General features: G+C 39.0%; 1 protein-coding gene and 1 pseudogene across 1 annotated transcript in view; both read right to left on the bottom strand.

Annotated features, from left to right (window-relative positions):
* RAB3GAP2 (RAB3 GTPase activating non-catalytic protein subunit 2) overlaps window positions 1–19,798 on the bottom strand; it is a 94,309-nt gene extending 74,511 nt beyond the window's left edge. The window contains exon 1 of the mRNA XM_012931010.3: window positions 19,506–19,798. Within this exon, the coding sequence (XP_012786464.2) occupies window positions 19,506–19,620 (115 nt within the window). The 5' untranslated portion in view covers window positions 19,621–19,798. The remainder of the gene's footprint in view (window positions 1–19,505) is intronic.
* Window positions 11,217–18,419, bottom strand: LOC101522276 (mortality factor 4-like protein 1; annotated as a pseudogene).
* Window positions 19,799–22,687: the final 2,889 nt, after the last annotated feature.

Here is a 22,687-nt window from a genome sequence, read left to right on the forward strand (position 1 = left end):
TGCGAACCACAACGGAGATGGGACACCCCTTTAGCTCCCAAGAACTGTTCCTAGTTACAGATCTTGCACATGCCAATGGTTGCTCTGACTGAGCTCAGCATAGCGCATCCCCAACTTGGGCTTTGCCATTGGATGTTGCAGCCTAACCTGTTCCAGTCCACCCCCAGTCCCAAATCTTACTGGCGGGCACTGCAGCCTAGCTATGCCCAATCTGCTCCCATCTCTGGCTCATGCAAAATGGTAGGTGCAATAGCCCAGCCCCACATGACTTGTACTGCATTTTGGCTCCAGTGATCTAAGGTTTGGTCTGACCCTGCCTGATCCACTCCACTCTAGAACCAACCACACACTTGCTGACAGGTGGAGCTACCCTGTCCAGTCTAACACCCAGGCCTGAATCACATGCTACACCAGTGGGAGCTACAGTCCAACAGGGTAGTTCCCAAAGTTCCCCAACCAAGTCCACTCCCAGACCCAGTTTTTACATGTGCCAGTGGGCACAAGGCCCTTACCCAACATAGTATGATCCCTCCATCTCAGCCTTTGTATGAACTGGTGGATGTTGGAACCTGGCCCATTCCACATCCTATTTTTGGGTGTGCCTATAGGTGCTGCAGCCTGGACCAGCCCAGCCTATTCCCAACCCTACTACCCATGAGTGTCATAGGGTTCCATGGTCATGCCTAGCTCAGCTTGTCACCACCTCAAACTCTTAAGCAAACCAGCAGAAATTGCAGTTCAACAGGGATAAGCCCATAAATCTCTCCCAGAATTTGTCCCACAGACCTGGTTTTTTCATGTGCTGGTTAGTGTCATGACCAGGCCTAATGTGACATGACCTCTGTTCTGACACTGGCGGGTGCTGTGATCTAGCCCTGCCAGTTAGGCCCCCAGCCCTAGCTTTAGTGTGTACCAGTAGCCAATGCTAACCAGCCTAGCTCAGGCCTCCCACTTGGCAGGGTGCATCAGTCTGACTGCAAAAGATCCTCTGGGTTTCCCCGCTCTAAATTGCTCAGTTTCAGCCCCCTTGCTTACCTGCAAGTACAGTGGTGGAAATCCCCCAGAAATCATTCCTCACGTGCAACATACTCCTTCAGTGGTCCTCTCTCCTTCACATCCCAATCCCCTTCCCGGAGCAATCCAAAGTCCTGTACCCGGGAGCACATGAGTTCACCAGGCCAGTCTTCCCAAGCTCAGTCTTCTGGTGGGGTGGCATGTTGTCCTGAAGCTCTGCTTGCCCATCACAGACCCAAGATCATAGAAGGGGGTCCCAGACCCAGTTTTCTGGCATGTGTGCAGGGCTAGGACCTTACCTCTCCACTCACTGGGACACAAGTGCATGTGTAAGACCCCTGGTACGGCCCATGGGCACATCACGCTAGCCTGGTGTCTTTCCTTCCCCCTGCCCCACCTGCTCTTGGGACCAAAAGACATGCACAATATCAGGCCCATTCTCCCAGGCTGTCTCCCCAGACCCTAGAGTTCATGGAAGAGAATGAAGCCGCCAGCAGTTCCAGCCTCAAATAAATCTTTAAAAAAAAATTATAGCATAATTTGAATTGTTGTTTTATGCTCATTTAAAAAGTTGCAAGCTATCTAATTTCCAAAAAGCAATTCTTTAAATGACATTATTATCAACTGCCTATGTCTATCATTTTACTGATGTCCGAAGTAACAAAACTGATCAGAAAAGTGAGCAAATGGCATATACCTTCATTACCTTTGCAAAACTCAAATTATAATTTCCCTTGCAAATTCTCTGACAAGTAGCTTAAAAATCTCTGCAAGGAAGAAATTTTAAAAAATGAGTTAGGATTGACTAAAGTTTCAGAGATGGCCTTTCTCTCAGATGCCATTTCCAGAGTCTGAAATGAGTGCAAGAATCTGTGGTTACCAACCTTCCTCAGGCTGCAAATATGAGGCAGATGGTGCATGAATCATGCTTAATGGAACACTAACTGCAAGGACAAAGTGTCAGTCTAATCTTATCCTAAATATTCTTTCACTTCCAGCTGGATGGTTCACCCACTTTCCAAAGGAAATATATGAGCCATACATACCATTTTAAAATAAAAAGTAAAATAGCAGGTAAAATTTAGCTTAAAATCTATTTTAACATAAAATGGCCCAAAAGTGTCATTTCAATATGCAATCTAAAATTATGAGATAATTTACATTCCAGTTTCATATTAAATTAAACTGTTGATATATATTTTACATTTTAGAGTGCATCTCAATACCAGCCACATTCCAAAAATGTTCAAGGTCACATGTGGCTAGAGGCTACCAATAAGACTGCACAAGTCTGGAATGATGACAAGATCTCAGTGTCAGGTTACCTGGGTTGAAGTCCCACTTATACTCCTGAAGTAATTTCACACCTGTTTATATGATATACCACTTTGGGCAATATATTCAATTTCTTACTGACTAAAACTTCTTTAGCAAAATGGAGTTAATAGCCATCAATGTAACAGAGAAATATGTGAAGAATCAGAAACTGTACTTGGCACACAGACACACTTAGTAGTGACATAATTAGCTTGTGAAAAACTAGTATAAAAATGAGCACTGTGAAAAACAATACACAGATTTCAAAGTTTTTTGCAAAGTAAATTCCTACTAACTTAGTATAACATAGTCAAACAGGGCCTAATTTAATGGACTACAAAGAACCCAACATTAACCTCAACACAGTTCCTATGAGACAGCTACAAGTATTTTGCTCAACTGAACAAAAACAAACACCCAATTTATGGTGAAGTTTGGGTGCAACAATGGTGAAATCACTGATGATTTATGAGAAGTTTATAGGAACAATGGCCCTCAAAAAACCAAGGAGGTCCTCCTGTGCCCTACTCCTTCTTGTATTTGAAAGAGACAGAAACTGGTAGAAATTAAGACATTAAAGTGGAGCAAACTTCCTGCTTTACGGATGCAAAACTAGTTGCAGGCAAGAGCAGAACTTCCAATAGGAATCTGAAACAAGCAGAATCCCGTTCTGAAGCATTTCTTTGAAGAACTGTAACAGGAGGTGAAACATGCTCTGACCAGTATGGCTCCAATTTAGTGGAAATGGTCTAGTCAAAGCAAACACAGATCAGGCAAAAGCAAGGGTCATGACAGAAGTTTTTGGGATGCTCAAGCTATTTTGTTTATTGATTTTCTGGAAGGTCAATGAATCATACTTCTGCTACGAAGATAGTATTTTAAGAAAATCAAAACTTCAACGAAAAACAAAAACAAAACATCCTGTAAAGCTTCAACAGTCTTCCACATCTCATAAAATATGGGCAAATTTTATGGGAAATAATCAGGCATCTATTTTTCAGTCCCGATTTATCCCTTTCTGACTTGTTTCCTAATCTTAAAGCAAAAACAAAAAAACATAGGCCTGGTACGATAGCCAAGTGGTTAAAGTTCTCAGCTTGCACATGCCGGGATCCCATACTGGTGCTGGTTCTAATCCTGGTGACCCCACTTCCCATCTAGTTCCCTGGTTGTGGCCTAAGAGAAGCAGTCAAGACAGCCCAAACACTTGGGACCCTATACCTATGTGGGATACCAGGAAGAGACTCCTGGCTCCAGGCTTAGGGTTGGTTCTGCTCTGGAAGATCTTGCTCTCTGTAAATATGACTTTCCAATAAAAATAAATAAATCTTACAAAAAAAAAAAAACCAAAACAACAGAGTGGAACTCATTTTTTTCAGTTAATCATGTAAAAAGGATTGCTTTGACATGGTTATAGTTTCAGGACACTTAATTCTTCAGGGATGGACTAAATGGCTGGTATCAACATTTATAAAAACATCCTGACCTTGAAATAGCTTATATAAACTTTGTATATTTCAATTCTACTTTCTGTGAACATTCGAAGTTTCCTCAAATAACATTCTTATTCTTACCCTCTTTGTCCATAACAGACATTTCAACTAAATTCCTTCTTATTTGTCACTACCTCTCCAAATTCAGTTTTTCCTCCAGGACTTCATAAATCCTTTATAAATCCTTCATAAATTACTTCAGAAAAGGACTGCCTTTTACAAATTCTTTCCCTCTTGTGACAGTAAAGTATTTGTGTTTTTCATTCAGAACTCAATTTATACAATGTTTGAGTCATTCTGATGCACTGTTAGTTACCTTATAATCAGTTGATTGAACAAACAGGTATGAACACCTTGTCTATACAAATATTTAAGCTCTCAGAGGGCACATATATACACATGCATGCATATACATATTTTCAGAACATACTAAATGCTTAATATTTACTAAATGAGTCTTTGGAAACAACATTCTCACTGAAGTGTTGCCCAATTTACCGTCCATAAGCAGCTTCATTTAAATTAAGATTTTCAAGTGTAATGAATTAGCTGTTAATTCCAAACCTTCTGCAACAGCAAAACACAATTGTTACTCCTTCATTTTTACAAACTTTATAAACTTCACTTCCAAGGTCAAAAATATCATTTTAAAATAAGTTCCTTATGTAACATAATATTATTGATAATTATCTTCCATTCCATTTTAATTAGTGAGACAAATAATTGGAAAGTACCAATGCCTAGTTTCAGTTTCTAAAAGTAATAGGAAAAATATGGCACTTTTGTTCTAACTGAAGTCTAAGTGGCATAATTTGATTATGTCAGAAAAGATGCTCTAAAAATTTTGTTCCAAGTAGGTGACTTAACATAGGTTAAAATATCAGTACACTTCATGAGCACACAATATATACTCCAACATTTCAGAACAGGGACCAGTGCTGTGGCATAGCAGGGAAAGCTTCCAACAACAATGCTCATAGGCCACACAGGCATCAGCGTGATTACTAAGAAAAAATCCAGCACCGATTGCAGAAAACCAATTTGCTCATTCCATTGTGACTTATAACAACCTAACTTTCAGTAGGGCTTGAACAAAAGACAATCACAAAGGCCAATGAATTTCCAAATAGCATCATGCCATTTTGAAGAATAAAAATAACAAAATACGTAATTTTTATTTTGGTGTGTGCTTTATTATTTTTGCCAATGGTGAACAATACAGATTATTCTTTAAAAAAAAGTTGAAAAACAAAATATTACCTCCTGGAGAAATCTAAAAATATTATGAGAATGCCTTCAGATACTGTTTGCTTTTTGCTGTGATTCACATCCAGTTTTTGCTCTACAGCAGTCATCCGCCAACTGTGTCACGCCGAGACAGCAGTCCAGCCATAAGCAAAATATTTCAGGGTTTATGCTCTAACTGGGCATTTCACCTCATTTCCTGTATTGCAAACTGAGAAAATGACATTTCTGGGTACATGAGTCATTTCTACTTAGCTCTGAATCCTTAATAATTTTTCCCCAAGCCTTTCTCCAAGGTTGGACAGCCTTTAAAATTTATTGTTTTCACGATCTGAGCCATGTTTTTCCCTTAAAATTCACAGAAAATCAACGACCGCAATGAGGACTTGATTTACGTCATTCAATAGGTTTGTCAAGAGGGTATAAGGTGGAACAAATTTGGTAACATAACCATAAAGCGTTTTTCTTAACCCTTATCGGGTTAAATGTTTTTGCATAAATGAATAAAATCAGTAAACTCACAAAATGTAAAACACAACCAGAATTCCTTTCTGGAGGTCTTTTTCCCACAGAACAGATTAAATTATGGCAAAATATAAAAAAGCACAAAAAAAAGTCTTTGAAAAACAGCACAAAAACATTTTAATTCAATCATAACAATTACAGATGTCTTAAGGATATTTCTAATGAATGAATTACTCTTACAAAGGTCTATATAAGAAATCTAACTTCTGGCTTATGCAATGTAATTCCTAAAACACATTATTTCTAATTAGTTTCTAGCAATCTGTCTTTATAAAGAGTATATTTTGTTCATTAAAAAGAACCTGAAGCTAAAAAGAAAATTTACTTCTAAAAGTGGACAATTAATCTGACAGTATTTGTTTGCCAATATGAGTATTTCAGGATCAAAACTAAACGAGAAAATGAAACCATTAAGTGGTAGGAAACTGAAAACTTTACTTCGATTCTCTTAATAAAAGATCTTCCTACACAGAAGCTCATTCATTTCTATTCTTCTGAGATAAGGAAAAAAATCAAAGTTAATGTACTGATTTCTATAAAAAGTTAAGAACTTTTGGAACCTATGACATTTAAATAATTCAGGGTGTTCAACCAATTTTGCTCAGCTCTTATTAGCCAAGGTAGAAAAACATCACTTAGTAGTACAAAGTAAAAATATTTCTAAAGATCAGAGAAGGTGCTATTTAATTATTTATGCCTTTTTCTATTCCTAGGGAAACGTGAAAAGGAGAAAATAAAATTCATGTTCACAGACTCTTCCCTGTACCTAAAAACATGTAGTAATCTGAAAGAAGGCTCCCTGCTTTCAGCAAGCAGCGGGGTTAGGAGTTTCTTTCTTTCACATCATTATGTTCAAAAGGCAGATCTTTATGATCCCTCCAAGTTCCAGAATACTGACTCCTGTTCTCAAATTATTCTCATGATCACAAAATACTTCCTGATATTCAATACACATAACTGAAAATATAGTTCAGCAGAAACATAGTACATTCTCTTTGATTGTTCTGAAAAATACACTGAAATGTTTTTAAAAATATGCTTCTCCTCCCAAATCCCTAAATCTTTAGACTACTTTATTAAAAAAAAATCTTCCAAAAATCTATACACCTAAATAAGTTTCATATGCCCTTCCTCCTATTATACTTTATTTTTCAAAGGAAGTCAGTGATTAAAGAAAAATATTTAAAGACATACATCTTTTATAATTTTTTATCTTTCATTCTTAAATGTATGCATCACAGTCTTTTTCTACCCAAAGCAACAGAAAAAGGTAAGTATGGCTTACTAAGATGAATGTAAGGCATACCATTATCAAATGTGGGTAGTTACATAAAAACTGCCAGCTCATTTGTCTAGAGAAGCCAATTATACAACTTCCTTAATGTGTCCTAATATTCAACTGCTATCCCTGTAAGAAACTTTCCTCATATTCAGATTATATTATCCCTGTATCAGCGTAATCTTGCCATTATTATTTAAGTGTACATACCTTGGTAATAATTTTATCAGTAGTACAAAAACCTAAAATGTTTTGGTTCCACATTAAAGAAAAATATATAAATGGTATATTTATCATTGTGTTTTATTTTACAGTCAGCATTTCTAAAACAAAAAGAAACATCCAACCAAGACACAACTGAAGACACAGGATCTACTCACTCACTGCAAAGTCTCCACTCCATACTAACTGCACACCACCGGTGGAGATACAACGGACACAGTGGTTATTCCCTGCTCTGAAGCAGTTTTTATTTAGTGCAGAAAACACACACATCAACAGGCAAACACAATACAAGACTGGAATTACTCAAAATGGGATATTAGGGGGAAAGTCAGCCACACACTTTGGAATAGTTATTTGATGCAATTAATACAGATGGTAGGTCATTATTTGTTAAGTCTCCATAATATTCCACTGTTTCAAGGTAGCATAAGTTAATCAATCCCCTCACATCAGATCTCAGCACTGTTTCCAGTTGTTCTGCACTTAAGGGAGCAACAGAAACAGAGAGCTCTTTCATCTGCTGATCCATTCCCACATGCTCCAAAAACCAGAGTTAGGCCAAGCAGAAGTCAAGAGACCAGAACTCAATCCAGAAGCCAAGAGACCAGAACTCAACTCCCTGTGGACAGCAGGGCCCAGTAGTTGAGCCCCACACCTTCAACATCAATAGCTTCATAACTAATAATAATAATGAGTATTTATATGTGTTATTTACCGGGTACAGAACATTATCTTAAGCACTGCAAGTCTCCCTATGAAGCACATCTTACTGTTACTTTGATTAAAAAAAAATAGTATTTTCTTATGCCCAGAATATACCTAAAATTATCAATTATGGTAATGAGCCAAAATATCTAATTTTTAGATTTTCAAAAGACAGAAAACAAGCAGAAAGTATCCATAACAATAATGCTTCAGTATGGTCCCCATCATCAAAATGATAATCAATTTTGAAATGAACCACCTGGCAACTTTCAGACTGCTCTTTTACATCTCTTAAATAAAGGAGAAAATAAAGATAAGCATCAAAATTACAAACTTTGAAAAATTAAACTTGATAAGGAATCTAAGACAAAATAATAAAAGTGAGTTTCCCTTATATTAAAATCAGAATTGTAAAATAAGGCTTTTAAGAGATTTGCACCATAACAATGAATTTAATCAAGTACCTGGACAATCAGACATGTATTAAAGAGGACCTCTATGCTGCAAAAAAGCTGTGATTCAAAATACTCCGCTAAAGGACATAAAATATATGCATAAAAATATTGGACAAATAGTGTATGACATCATTGTTATCTGCAATCTAGAAAAGCAAAATTCCCAGAAGCAGCAGTGGTTGCCAGGGGTCAAGGAGCAGGGAAAACGAGCTGCTGATTAAAAAAAAAGATTCATACAAAACCTACTCCATTAACAATTGTTAATGATTCAGGCATATAATAAACTAATATAAAGAACTGCAAAAATTCAGCATATTAAGCATTTATTAAAGCAACATGGAATTTAAAAATCCAGTAAAAAGTTGATCAAAGTTATGAATAGCTATTTTATGAAGTGCTAACTTAAAAATATCAACACTCAACTTTGCCCAAAAAAAGTACAAATTACAGCATTTAATCAAAAGTTTAAGAAAACCTGGTAACAGAGAATGATGACAATTATTTTTGTCCTTAAGCACTTCTGTTCATTATGGACAAGAGTGAACCTGGAAACTAATTTGTAGAGTAATTGGCAGTCGAGGCCAACATATATAAGAATACTTACTGGGGTACTGTAGTTTGAGCAAAAATATCAGAAACAACCTAAATGTTCATTAATAAAGCATTAAAAATAGCTTGGTAAACTCTTTCTTAAAATACTACGTAACCATCTGGGGAAAATGCTATGCAGTTTCACAAACTTATGAAATTGTTAACATTATAAAATTAACCAAATAGGTAACAGATAGGTATACTAAAAATCAGATAAAATACAAAATAAATAAAATCGCCAAGTAATGTGTTTCTTGAATGAGCACAGAAAGTCTGGAAGGATGCTCACAAAGGCAGAACTTTTCAACAGGGTTTTAAACAATGATGGACGTATTCTATGTTTGCGCTGCTCAGTGTAATAACCACTAGGTATATGTGGCCACTAAGTATCTGAAATATAGTCAGAATGAGAATCTGAATTTTAATTTTATTTGAACCATTTAAATAAACTCAGATAGCTGATTGTAGCTAGTGACTATCCTTTTAGACAGCATAGCACTAAAGTCTTAAATCCTATGGTGGAGTAAGAAGTAGTAAGGTTTTCGTGTCTGATTTTAGGTGCTTCACAAAGCAGCAGCAACCAGATCACAGTAATGTCTACTATTGACTTCATGAGATTCTCACTTCTGGAGAATCGCTCTGCTGAGGAATCGCGATATACACGGTACAAAGCAAAGACATTTATGTTTTATGGACTTCCTTTCTGCAGGAGAAATACAGGCATGGCAGACATACCTGGGAGTTTCAAGGATTCTTTGTAAGGAAGGCTCAGTGACCTACCCTTCATTTTGATCTCAACAGTATCAGATGGCATCAAACAGCATTGATTTAAAACATACTTGTCAAAGGCTTCCAGTACTCCCACTGTGTAGAGACATTAAAAAACATCTGAGGAGTAAAACCTAAAGAAATGATCATCTGTTCTTTTAGGATTTGCAACAGAGCTTCCTAACTGGTCTATTTCCTTCCACTATCACTTGTCACTCATATACATTCTCCTCTTTTCGACAAAGAATTGTCTCTAAAGCACTAGCCAAGTTATGGCATTTCTCAGCTCAACTTTCTCAGATTCTCAGTGCTAAATCTAGTAAGTCTCAAACTCCATTGTTGTTGCCTTACTTTCATTTTTCTGAGCCCTAACTTGGACTTCCACAGTCATTTTTCTGGTAGGACAGATTTAAACTGCCAAATTTATACTTCTTGTTTAGTTTTGTTTTGAAATTTAAAGAAAAAAATTATCAAAGACCTGAAAAGTAATTCTTAAAAGAAGTACATTTTCAGAAAACAAACTATACAAACCATTGCCATCTATTGTGTTAAAATGTGCATCAGACACAAATATAAAAACCATGAAGCAAGCCACCATTCTCCAACAATCTGAGCAAAAATAAAATGATTAAGGAGCAACATGAATGACTTGTTACGGATGGGCTCTTCAAGCACCATTAAAAAAAAAGCACAAATGGATGAATGTGTCGTTATACACACTGAATAGTCCATCATTGAATATACTGGTAGTAATTCTCAAATTAAATTAATAAATAAATGTTGCAACCCCTTTTCTAATTAAAATCCCCAAAAGACAAATACCGTATGTTCTCTCTGACATAAGGCAGCCTTCATGCAAACTGCAAGATCAATAACCCTTTCTACACTGTTTTTGCTGTAACCCATGTGTTTATGTGTTTTGATGTTTTTTCATTTCTTCCTAATAGTGTATTTTCTCTTATCAAAGTCTTTGCTGGTTCATGGATTGCAGAGCAGCATTATATTACCCAACAGGCTTTTATGTTTTCCTTTTCATTTCTTCATCGACGAAATTAGTTATTCATCGACAATTAGTTATTCAGTGGCAGGTTGTTTGATCCCATGGTGCTGTAAATTTTTTTGTTTTAATTTCATTCCTGTTGTTGACTTTGTTTTATGCATCTCATTTAGGGGAATGTATAGTGAGGTGTAACAGACACTATCATATCCAGATGTGAAGACAATGCAGTATGCATCTCTACTTCCAAATCAAAGATGGACTCCAAACGAAACTTTTGGATATATTTTGACAATATGATGCTGGACTGTCTGACATTGTCTGTACCAGCAATGTCAGGACACACTTAAAGAACAGACTGATGGACTTATGACTGCTTATGAAAGACTATACTGTTGTAATAATATGGGGAAAATCAGTCAGGGGGTGGGAATTTGGGCAGGGAGTAGGGAAATCCCAGCCCCTATGGAATCGTACCATAAAATTCAAACTTTTAAAAAATACTAAAATGAATCAAGCAGAAACAAATCTCAATTCCATTATACACTAACATCTTCAAAATACATCATTTGCGCAAGAGAAGAACTAGAACAAAAATGTGTTTACACAGAAGCAAACATTAGTGATTGAGAGCACATCTCCCACATGGCTTTCTGGTGATACTAAGAGACAGCTACTTCATAATCACTGACACTAAACAAAGTTGTGGAATTTTTTGCCAGGGGTTTCAGGACATTTTGAAGCTAATTCAGCAATAAAGCAAGGCTCTTCTCATCTAAAGGTGTATAGGTCAACATCTCTCCTATTAGTATGAATAAATGTAGTAGATGTGTCACCCCATACACCTGAGACACAGGTGCATCTAAGTGACTGGCGAGGATTTCAGCATATGCTGTTCTCTCAAATTTATAGAGCAGTAGTGGAGTGCCCAGCAATTCTTTGGAACATTCTTTTACCCGTGCCACAACTTCACTAACAGCATATTCCTTGTTATCTGTATTTCCATGAGATTTCATATAATTTGCATCATCTCCCAGACTGGAAGCCACATACTTCCTGACAAAGAGAAAAGTGTTGTCTGGTATTTAAGTCCCAGCCACCAACATGCCGTGGTTTTAGCTCCTCAAGACTCATCTTCCGCTTTTCTCATGGATCTCTTCTTACTGTCAACAGTAAGATCTCCTCTGGAAGAAAGGGGAATCTCTGTGGTGCTGCCACCATCTCCATTTCCAGGTGTTTCCGTTTTCCTTCACTGTTTTCACGTCTACATTTTTCTGATGCCGACCAAATCTTTCCCAGAGAAATCACTCTTCCTTGCTCAGCATACTGTTCCTGGTTGTTCAGTTCTATTTCTGCAGATTGGTGTCTGCATTTAAGCACTCTGCTTTCTGGAACCCATTCATCCATTTTTTTTTTTTTAAATTCCAACCATTGTAACATATGGAATATTTGTTTGTTCTTTAGAGCAACCTTTCCACAGTTTGCTTAACAGGTTGATAAATATAACACTCTCTCACCCCACCCAACTCAGAGTCCCCAAACAATGCTTTTCACATTATTAATTAATCTAAAACTTGAACTTAAAAGTGCTATACTTTATGTTTGAAACTATTAACAGCTATCATCTTCCTACAGTAAAACTGACAATGGTTACCCTCTCTGCTCACAGCAGGTTCCCAAGAGGCCACTTTCCACCAGAAGCAACTTTGTCTCATTTTAAAATGACCTATTTCCTTACTATCATTCACAATTTACATCACCCATTGTGGTTGAAAATAGAGTATCATCCTAATCACCTTCAAATGTACAATTTAATAGTAATCACCTTCAAATGTACAATTTAATAGTGTTAAGCATTTTCCCATTGTTATGAACAAATTTCTAGAACTTTTTCATCTTAAAAATCTGAAACTGTATCCATTCAACAGCTGTACTTTCTTTCCTCTTCCTAGTCTCTGGTTATCACACCATTCTACTTTTTATATCTATGAAAGTGACTATTTCAGACATCTCATGAAAGAGGAATCATAATATTAATCTTATGACTCATTTTTTCATTTGGCATAACATTCTCAAGATTCTCCCATGGTGAATATATGACAGTTTTCTTTGTCTTTTCATGGTTGAAGAATAATCCATTTTATGAGTAGACCACATTTTATTTAGCCTTTCATTAGTCAATCGACACACGGGTTACTTCAAAAATCTTCCTTCTATGAATAGTACCATAAAAATGGATGCGCAAAGCTCAAGATTCTGCATTTTAATTATTTTGTCTATATACTCTAAACGAGAAAGTTGGACCATATGGATAAGTATTTTAACCTTTCTGAGTAACTATTATTGTGTCTTACAATTGTTACATTATTTTATAAACATCAGCGATGACCAAGGGTTCTGATTTCCTCACATTCTCATCAACACTATTTTTAAAGTACTTTGACAGTAGTCATTGGATGTGAGGTGACATTTCAATGAGTTTTGGTTTGTGACTCTCTCATGATTAGTGACGGGGAACATTCTTCCCATTCTTGTTAGTCATTCCTATATCACATTAGGAAAAGTGGGTAAGTCCTTTGCCCATTTTAAAGTAGCTATTTGATTTTGTTGTCATTCCTGTGTTAAAGGACATCTTCTGGATAGTACCCTCTCAGAAGATTAGTAGGTATTTTCCCCATTCTATAGAAAGCCTTTCCACTTAGTCGACTGGGCCATTTGCACATAAAGTTTTTAAGCTTAGTATAGTCTCATTTGCTTATTTTTGCTTCTGTTGCTTATGCTTTTGGTGACAAATCTAACAAATCATCGCCAAGCTCAATATCATGAACCTATTTTCTTATGTTTTCTGTGTGATTTTTTTCCCCCTATTTTATTTGAAAGAGTTAGAGAGATAAGGGTAGGAATAGAAAGGGAGCTCTCCCATCTGCTGCTTCACTCCTCAGTTGACTGCGATGGCCAGTCCTGGGCCTGGGAATAGTCAGGAGTTTCTTCCTGGTCTCCCATAAGGGTAGCTGGGGCCCAAGGATTTAGGCAATCTTTTGCTGCTTTCCCCAGGCCATTTGCAGGAAGCAGGAATGGAAGTGTAGCAATCAGGATACTTCCATATGAAATGCCTATATGAAATGCTGGCATAAAAAGCAGCAGCATTACCTGCCATGCTGCAAGTGTCAGCTCCTTGTTTTCTCCTAGGAGTTATATAGTATGGGTCTTACATTTGGGCCATTATTCCATATTGAGCCAATTTTTGCATATGGTACAAAACAAGGATCCAACTTCCTTGCTCTCTTAACATCGTTTGTTCTCCATAGAATGGTCTCGTCAACTTTTTGAATATTATTTGACCTAATACATGAGGGATCATTCTATTCTATTGGGTTACCGTAGTAACAGAGTTTTGAAATCAGGAACAATGAGAGTCTCCCAATTTTTTTCTTTTTCCAAAATGGTTCTAGCTCTTCTGGGTCCCTGCTCACTTTTTTTGATGTATATTATATACAGAAAATTTTTAAAAGAGTTGAGAATCACAGAGTAGGATTGTGGTCTTTAAACTCCACATTACACGTGCCTCAAAAGTTTTTAAGCAGTATACATCTTTTATACAAAGATGTGTAATTTCTGACAAAGTATAAATATGAACATTTAAAAATAATACTATTTCTGTCAGACTTTATTGACTGGATTTTTAAATATAGGAAAATAATACCTTCCAATATCCATTAAAATCATGATAGCTTTTCCAACAACTTTTGTCTTTCTAAAAAAAATTTTAAATTTTACTTACTTTGGGGAATGTTATTCTAATACAACAGATTTTTAATATCAGCTCCAAATCTTTCCACAAAAAGGGATATGAGTTGATAAACTTTTTCTATGGTCATATGTTTTTAGATATTAAAATGTTCTTGCTTATCGCAATTGCTAGGAGCAGATAACTAAGGAAAATTGCACAAATATCACAAAATTTTAATTATTATTGGAAATCTTTCAGTGAGATAAATGGGTGAATTTATAGCATCATGGTTAAATTTTTAAAGAATGTGTGAAAGGTGAGCCTTCAGTAAAGTAGGGAAAGAGATCGAAAAGCAGGTACTTTCACAGGCATATGTGGAAAATGATTCACTTAAACATTCAGATTCTAAGTAACCTTTGGCAAACTCATAACTCTGCAGTACTCAAACCTCAATCTAAAGACTTGGCTAATGAATAAAATCTAAAGTACTATACAGATGTCTTTAGCTGTACTTTTACTTTAATCAATGTATTTTTATTTATTTACTTTACATAGTTTAAATCTTTTTTTTTTTTAATGTGTGAGGTAGTTGCATACTCTTTGTATTTCATTTTCCTCATCTTTTTTTTTTAATTTTTTTATAAGCTTTTTTTTTTTTTTAAAGATTTATTTTATTTTTATTACAAAGTCAGATACACTGAGAGGAGGAGAGACAGAGAGGATGTGGAGCTGCCGGGATTAGAACCAGCGGCCATATGGGATCAAGGCGAGGACCTTAGCCACTAGGCCACACCGCTGAGCCCACATAGTTTAAATCATTAAGGGGTTCAGCATCACAGGGATTCTGTGACCAATGGCCTTGGCAGGAAGGTTGCTTTGCAATTTGGCACAAACCATGCCACTGTTTCCATGATCACAAGTTACCTTTCCCCAAATGACTGGTTTTGTTACGTTTGTCACCAGGAGTCACTGGATGGTTCTTTGCTTTGTACACATAGGCACATCTCCTGTCCAATGAGAATGCAGTTTTATCCTGAGCATAAACACCTTCCAACCTAAGTAGCACCATGTGTTTCCAAACACAGTCACCTTCCAGAAGTCCTGTTCCCAGTAGGCCTCCCCAGGCTCCAAGACGGGTGAAAGAGGAAAAGGAGGCCACAACACCTGGCTTTTAGCGTCACTTCTTACCATACCTAACTCTCCCACCAGGATTTACTATTTCCAACTTTGCAACCCTGTGCTGTTTCATGTCCCTTGTCTGACCATCTTCTCTGTCCCTAAAGGACAACACCTATTAAATTACTTATGTGGAGGCAGGCATTGTGGTTCATAGGCTAATTTTCTGCCTAGCAGTGCTGCCATTCTAAATGGGTGCCAGTTCATGTCCTGGTTGCTCCAATAAACTCTGCTTTCGGCCTGAGAAAAAGAGCAGAGGATGGCTCAAGTCCTTGTGACCCAGTACCCTAGTGCGAAACCCAGAAGCTCCTGGCCCAGATCAGCTCAGCTCCAGCCTATGTGGCCATTTGGGGAGTGAATCAGTGGATGGAATCTCTGTCTCTCCATCTCTCTGTAAATCTACCTCTCCAAAAATTAAATCTTCAAAAAAATGATTTATGTGGAGATTTTACCTTCTATATGACTTTCTTGGGTTTCCTATATAGAATAAAACAAAATCTCTTCATTTTCCTAGGTCATGTGCCGAATCAGAGCATAACACCTCTAATACTCCTGTTATATACGTATCTTTCATTTAGTGGAAACTTCTTGAGAAGGACTCATTTCATCTAGTTTAAACTGATTTTGTGCTTAGTACTCTATAAATAATGGCTGAATCGAGACGTCTCAAATTCTTCACTGATAAAAGTTTACTTGCTAAACTCTTTTCTAGTTTTAAATAAATCTAGTATTTGGTATTTTCTAAAATTTGTATAAATGTTCTTACTTTAAGATTACCTCTCTCCTGAGCCCGGCAGCGTGGCCTAGCAGCTGAAGTTCTCGCCTTGAACGCCCCGGGATCCCATATGGGCGCTGGTTCTAATCCCGGCAGCTCCACTTCCCATCCAGCTCCCTGCTTGTGGCCTGGGAAAGCAGTCAAAGACGGCCCACGGCTTTGGGACCCTGCACCGGCGTGGGAGACCCGGAGGAAGCTCCTGGTTCCCGGCTTCAGATCGGCATAGCACCGGCCACTGCGGCTCACTTGGGGAGTGAATCATGGGATGGAAGATCTTCCTCTCTGTCTCTCCTCCTCTCTGTGTATCTGACTTTGTAATAAAAAATAAAATCTTTTTTAAAAAAAGTTTACCTCTCTCCCTAGTATAACCTCGAGCTAGAGAATTTTCATTATGTATTAAAAATGGTTACTTTATATGCTCTTTGTGATATTTCATAATGAAAGAAGTCCATGGGTATGACTATCCCTAAAAAGTCACTTTTCTCAATGAGCACACAAACAAAAACAGGACGTCAATGGATGGCTCTAACATAATTCCTTGCATGCTTTATCTTCTATCCTTTCAGGAAAAAGTCTGTTGACATATTTTGGTATGTCAACAGAAACTTATTTTATTATTAGGCAAATTAGGAGTCACAAAACTGTAACACTGAAATTATCTTCAAATTTTCTGATACTTTCCAAAAATATTTTTCTTCCCAAATGTAACTGCCAGTTCCCAAAGGCTCTGGCTTGGGAATTCAGTCACACTGCAAATCATACCACTACAGGGTGTGTAGTAAGCATCCCATGCTTTCAAAGAATGAAGATCAGATCAGATTTTGTACCTATATTCGATGGTATTTGATATATAAAAAATATTTCCCCAACTGGCTTGCCTCGGTTTATATACTGAGTCTACTCTTCATTGTGTATCCTCAGACAAACATTCTGCCTATATATGCCTGCATTTAAGCATATATATGGCACACTGTGTTACAGCCATTAGTCACATTAGGCTATTTATATTAAGTAGAATAAAATATTTAGTATCTCGGTCACATTAGCCAAATTCCAAAGGCTCCTCCATAGCCACATGTGACTGAAGTGACTATACTTAACAGTATAAATATAGTAATAAAAATGATGAGAATATGATTGAGAGTAACAAGCTGAAGCAAGGAAGTCATATTTGTTACTTTCGATTAGTCAGAAAAGCCCACCCTGAACAGCTGTTATTTGAACTGAACTTAAATAACAAGAAGCAGGTAGCAAAGACTTGCAAGGAGCATTCAAAGCACAGCCTACATTAGAGCAAAGGCCTTAGACACAAAGGAAATTGGGTAATTTAACAAGATAAGCCAGTGAAGCATACAAATAAAAGCAGAGGGGTAAGAGTTCCAAAAGGCACCAGGAGGCAAAGCCTTAGGGCTGCCAAGCCAGGTAAGAACTGCAGATCTCATGTTAAGCGCAATGGAAAACCTCAGAGGGTTATAAACTAAAAAGCTGTCATCTTAAGTCCTGTCTTACAAGCTTCCTTTGACTGCTACTGAGAATGAATTCCACATCAAGAGTGGAAGCAGAAAGGCCAGTCAGAAACAGGTGTCAGGGAGAAAAGGCAGCAAATGGGAAAAAGCTGTGCTCCTCTTCTCGGCATCTCCTGGCCGCAGTCCGCCTCTACCCACTATCCTTCACAGTGAAGCTCCTTGAAGCTGCCAACTTCATTTTTTAAAGATGTTCATTCATCATGTTTTCCGGAAGTCCCACAGATTCTACCTCCTAATAGCTTTCTAATCTAGCTCTTCCTCTCAGATACTGTTAGTTATTTGAGTTCAAGCTCATCACTTAAATAGCCTCCCAACCAATTTCCGAGCTTCCAATCTCCCCTCCACATCGCTGCCAGAGCACACTGCAAGCACTGAAAAACTCGGTGGATTTCCTTCGGCACAAATCTGACGAGCTCATTTCCTTGTTTGCAGACCACCTGATAACCTTCACAACACAGACTTCCCGTGGTCTAGCTGCTTTTGCTATTATGGCCTCATCTGCCCCACTCTTCCCTTCGCCTCCTCCTCTGCAGCCCTTCAGGCTGGTCTTGGTTCTCTGAACACCCTGCCATTTCCCAACCCTCCTCCCTCTACACATGCTATTACCTTTTTATATTCCTCTACTTCAAAGGCAGGCTTAAGCGTGACCACTTCAAGGAAGTAACTCCTGCACATCTCAATCACACGTAAGGTAGTCACCTTGTCTCTCGGCAAAGCACAGGCTCTGAGGGCAGACCCCAGCAACCTTACTGGTTTTGTGGCACCGACGATTACCACGCAGTATTCATGAACAGTTTTGATTTGATATTCCTAAATTTCAAAACGGGAAAGGAGCTTCTCGCGTGGTCTTTACATCACCATTCCAGCATGGCACTACACTGCACAGCAAAATGTGCTTCATTCTGACAACGCCAAGAGAAGCGCAAACACAAAACGCACCTTTGCAAACAGACAAATGTAAAGAAATCCGAGGAGTCATGCCAGGGCTAGTAAATCAGCCATGGGATTTTACATTGTGGGGGGGAAAGATTTCTTTAACCCTATGTGACCACACTAATTGGTGGAAGCCTTCTCACCGCAAGAAAGCAAACTGAGTTCTCTCGGTCCCGTCACTGTAATTTTAGTTCTTAATGTCCACTCTCGAACAGGCTATTTTCCTTACTCAGAATAAAGTCACTCACCACCTTAAGGCTCCCACTTGTCAATCGGCCATTTGTTCTGTGAATCGGAATGGGGAAAAGGGGACGGGGGAAGAGAGCGCTGGGGATGGTAAACGCCTCTGGAAGAAGGGGAAGTGGCAGAACGCCACATTCCCGAGGGTGGAGAGTGGGCGTCGGGGCAATGCCAGGGTGGAACACGGACCTCAGGCAAGGAATGGGGCGCAGGATGCAATCACCCAGCAGGTACCTTGGAACGGTAGCCGGGGAAGGAAGGGGAGAGAGAGCTCTGAAGGGGTGGGGTGCTGGACGGAGCAGGAGGAAACCAGATGCAGTTTGGGTGCACAGGGACCCAAACAAAAAGCTGGGACGGGAAGAAGCTACCACAGCTGACCCGGCTTTAAGGAAAAGCGGGCAGGGGGTCGTCCCGGAGGCCAGCCAAGGTAGAGCAGATCCTGAGGGCGGCGGCAACCCAGTAGAGGCCGCGGGACACACGAGAAGGGGGCGGCGACGGGAGAAGCACTTACTGGGGTCCCTCCGCACGGCGCCGCTGGGGGTCTCCTCCCGGAGGTGAGGGAAGAGGAAGTCCCGGGAGGCCTGGAGGTCCTGGAAGGAGCAGAACTGGACAATGGAGCAGGCCATGGCTCCGGGAACCCCACTCCGGCACTCGCCTAAGGCTGAGCACTCCCAACCCCCTCCGCCCCACGGCAGCGGCCACCGCCGAGCCCCGACAGCTTTAGCCGCGCAGGAGGCGGGGAAGCCAAACCGGAAACTGTCAGCGCACTCGGGGCTCCCGCCCCCGGAGTACTGCGCACGCGCGGGACCGCCCGCCGCCGAGTCAGGCTTGGTTCGAGTCACGTGACGAGTGGGGCTGCTGCCAGGTGTTCCGGCGACTACGTGGAAGCTGAAGTTGGGCTTTCAGTCTTCGTTCTGAGTCTTGCAGCGTCAACGAAGCCCTTCATTCATTCTGGCTGTTATCCAGAGGTGATCTAATTGAGCTTTGCTCGGATTCCTGCATTTCAGAGATGAGTCAAATTTGAACTAGTGGCAAGCCAGTGGAGGACCGTATCACGCAAATATCAGATTTTGAAGACTTAAGTTTCCCTTAAAATGTCCTCCTGCACACCTGCTACTCGTGTAGAATTACGCTGTTTATACTCAGGTTTTCATGTAGTCACCTTTGGCTGCTGCCTGCTAGGGTGTGCTTGGTGGGCAGCTGGAGTCAGGAGCTGGAGCTGTTAATGACGCCCCGGCCTTCTGACAGGAGACATGAAGTCTTAACTACTTGACCAAATACCCTCCCGTGCTTTTTGTTTCTCAAAGTATGTAGATAGTCATAGATGCCATATTGAAAGCCCTTGTTTCATTTTGATTTTTAAAGTGAAATCAATCTGTTACAAAGTACGGTGGATACTCACAATTCCCAGAGGAGACCTGATTATCCACGTTGTCTGAATGAGAAAATAGCGTTACTTCGTTAATTAAAAACATATTATTGGGGTGGGTTTTTGTCCTGGCTGTTAAGATGCCACTTGAGGTAGATGCCTGTATCCCATGTCGGAATGCCTGAGTGTGAGTTCTTATTCTGCTCCAAATTCCAGCTAATGCACACCCTGGAAGGTGTCAGGTGATGGCTTAAGTATTTGAGTCCTTGGGACTCACATGGGAGAACCTGGATCAAGATCCGGGCACTGCCTTGACTAGCCCCCATGGCTGTAGGCATTTAAATAGTGAACCACCAGATGGGAACTTTGTGTTTCTCTCTGCCTTTCAAATTGAGAAAACGTAACAAAGCAAAAACAAAAAGCTCATTGTTTTTTGGAAGCAAAAGATGTCATTCTGTGAAATCCATTCAAGTTTCTATTTCAGAATATGGGTTTTGTGGAACTGGCTGTCCTTGGCTGATTCAACAGAACCTGTTTTATCCTAAGGCTTGCCTATATCTCCAAGGTGGCACTGAATTTCACTACTGCTTTGGTCCAGTTTCAGCCATAGAGTCTTGACTTCCTTCCAAGCAGTGTTGAAAAGGCTCATTCATGACTTTTTAAAAAAAGAGTTTAGAACAATACATTCAGCCACTGAACTCTTCCCCAAGGAAGCTGTAAAGCTGCAGGCGGAGGCCTCAGTTCTGCTGCCATGGTTTCTGTGGCAGGCAGGAGGATAGTGCCAGACAATGAATGTCACTAACCAGACAGCTGGAAAGCACACTGCAGAAAATGCACAGGCAGTTCGTGTCCTAGTAGAGCCAGTGTTTTTCTACATTTTGAGTTCAGGAACTCAGAAAAACATATTTGACAAAACTAGCAGGAAATGGAGACCAGTGTTGTGGTGCGGTGAATTAGGATGCCCCACACAATATGCTGGTTCAAGTCCTGACAGTTTTAGTTCTGATCTAGTTCCCTGCTAATGCTCTTGAGAAAACAATGGAGGATGCTTGTGACCCTGGCATCCACATGGAATACCTCGCTGGAGTTTCTGACTCTTGGCAAAGCCACAACCACTGCAGCCATTTAGAGAGCCAAATGATAGAAGATTCTCTCTCTCTCTCTTCCTCTGACCCTCCCCTGTAATTCTGTCTTTCAAATAAGTGCATAAAACTTTAAAAATGTAATAGCAGGAGCCCAGGTATCAGTTGAACTTTCTCCCTTATCTGTTAACATGAATTAGAGTTCTGATGACTGGCCTTAAAAGAGAGATACTGGGGCCTGCAGTAGTTGTGGCTTTGCCAAGAGCCAGAAACTCCATCCAGGTATTCCATGTGGATGCCAGGGTCACAAGCATTAAGAAGTCTTTCCCCAGTCCTATATCTTGCAGAATACTTCTATGTTTTCCTGAAATAATTTGATGGTTTCTGGATGCAGATTTAGGTACTTGATCTATTTAAAGTTGATTTCTGTATAATATAACAGGTGTAGGTCTTGCTTCTTTTTTCTGCAGACTGCTATTCAATTGCTGATTCAATCTCTGTTCTGGCTATAGGTCTATCTAAACTACTTATTGCCTCATGAATTAATTTGGGTAGATTGTTGAGTCCAAAAATATATCCATCGCTTCAAGATCTTCTCATTTGTTGGAGCATAGTTACTTGTAATAGTTCTTGATTATACTACATATGACAGAGATATATTTGTTATATTTTCTTTTTTGTCTCTGATTCTACTGATTCATATCTTACTCCCCCTTTTTGTAAATTAGTTTGGAAAGCTGTTTTGTTGATTTTCTTAAAGAGTTCTTCTTTTGGTCTTTATTTAGTTTATTTCTTCCCTTATTTTGATTATTTATCTTTTTTCTGCTGTCTTAGCATTGCTTTGCTGTTGTTTTTTCTGGCTCCTTTACACATATGGTCAGGCCATTTACTTGGAGCTTTTCTAATTTCTTGACATAAGCATTGACTGAAATGAACTTTTCTCTTAACACTGCCGTGATTGTATTCCATAAGTTGTGATATGTTGAACTGATGCCTGCATTTGTTTCAAGTGATTTTTAAATCTCCCTTTTGGTTTCTTCTATAACTCATTGTTCATTTAGCAGCATATTGTTCGGTTTCTAAGTGTTTCCTCCATTTCTGATCCAGCTTCCTGATAATGCACCTGGAAAAGCAGAGGAAGAAATTTAAAAAAATTCAGGTGTTTTACAATTCAGGCTCTTGTGTTTCAGCTTTCTTCCTTTATTATTTTTAGGGCACTTCTGTTTTTATGTAAAAGAAATT

This window comes from Ochotona princeps, chromosome 10 (genome assembly GCF_030435755.1).
Source record: "Ochotona princeps isolate mOchPri1 chromosome 10, mOchPri1.hap1, whole genome shotgun sequence".
Taxonomy (NCBI): domain Eukaryota; kingdom Metazoa; phylum Chordata; class Mammalia; order Lagomorpha; family Ochotonidae; genus Ochotona; species Ochotona princeps.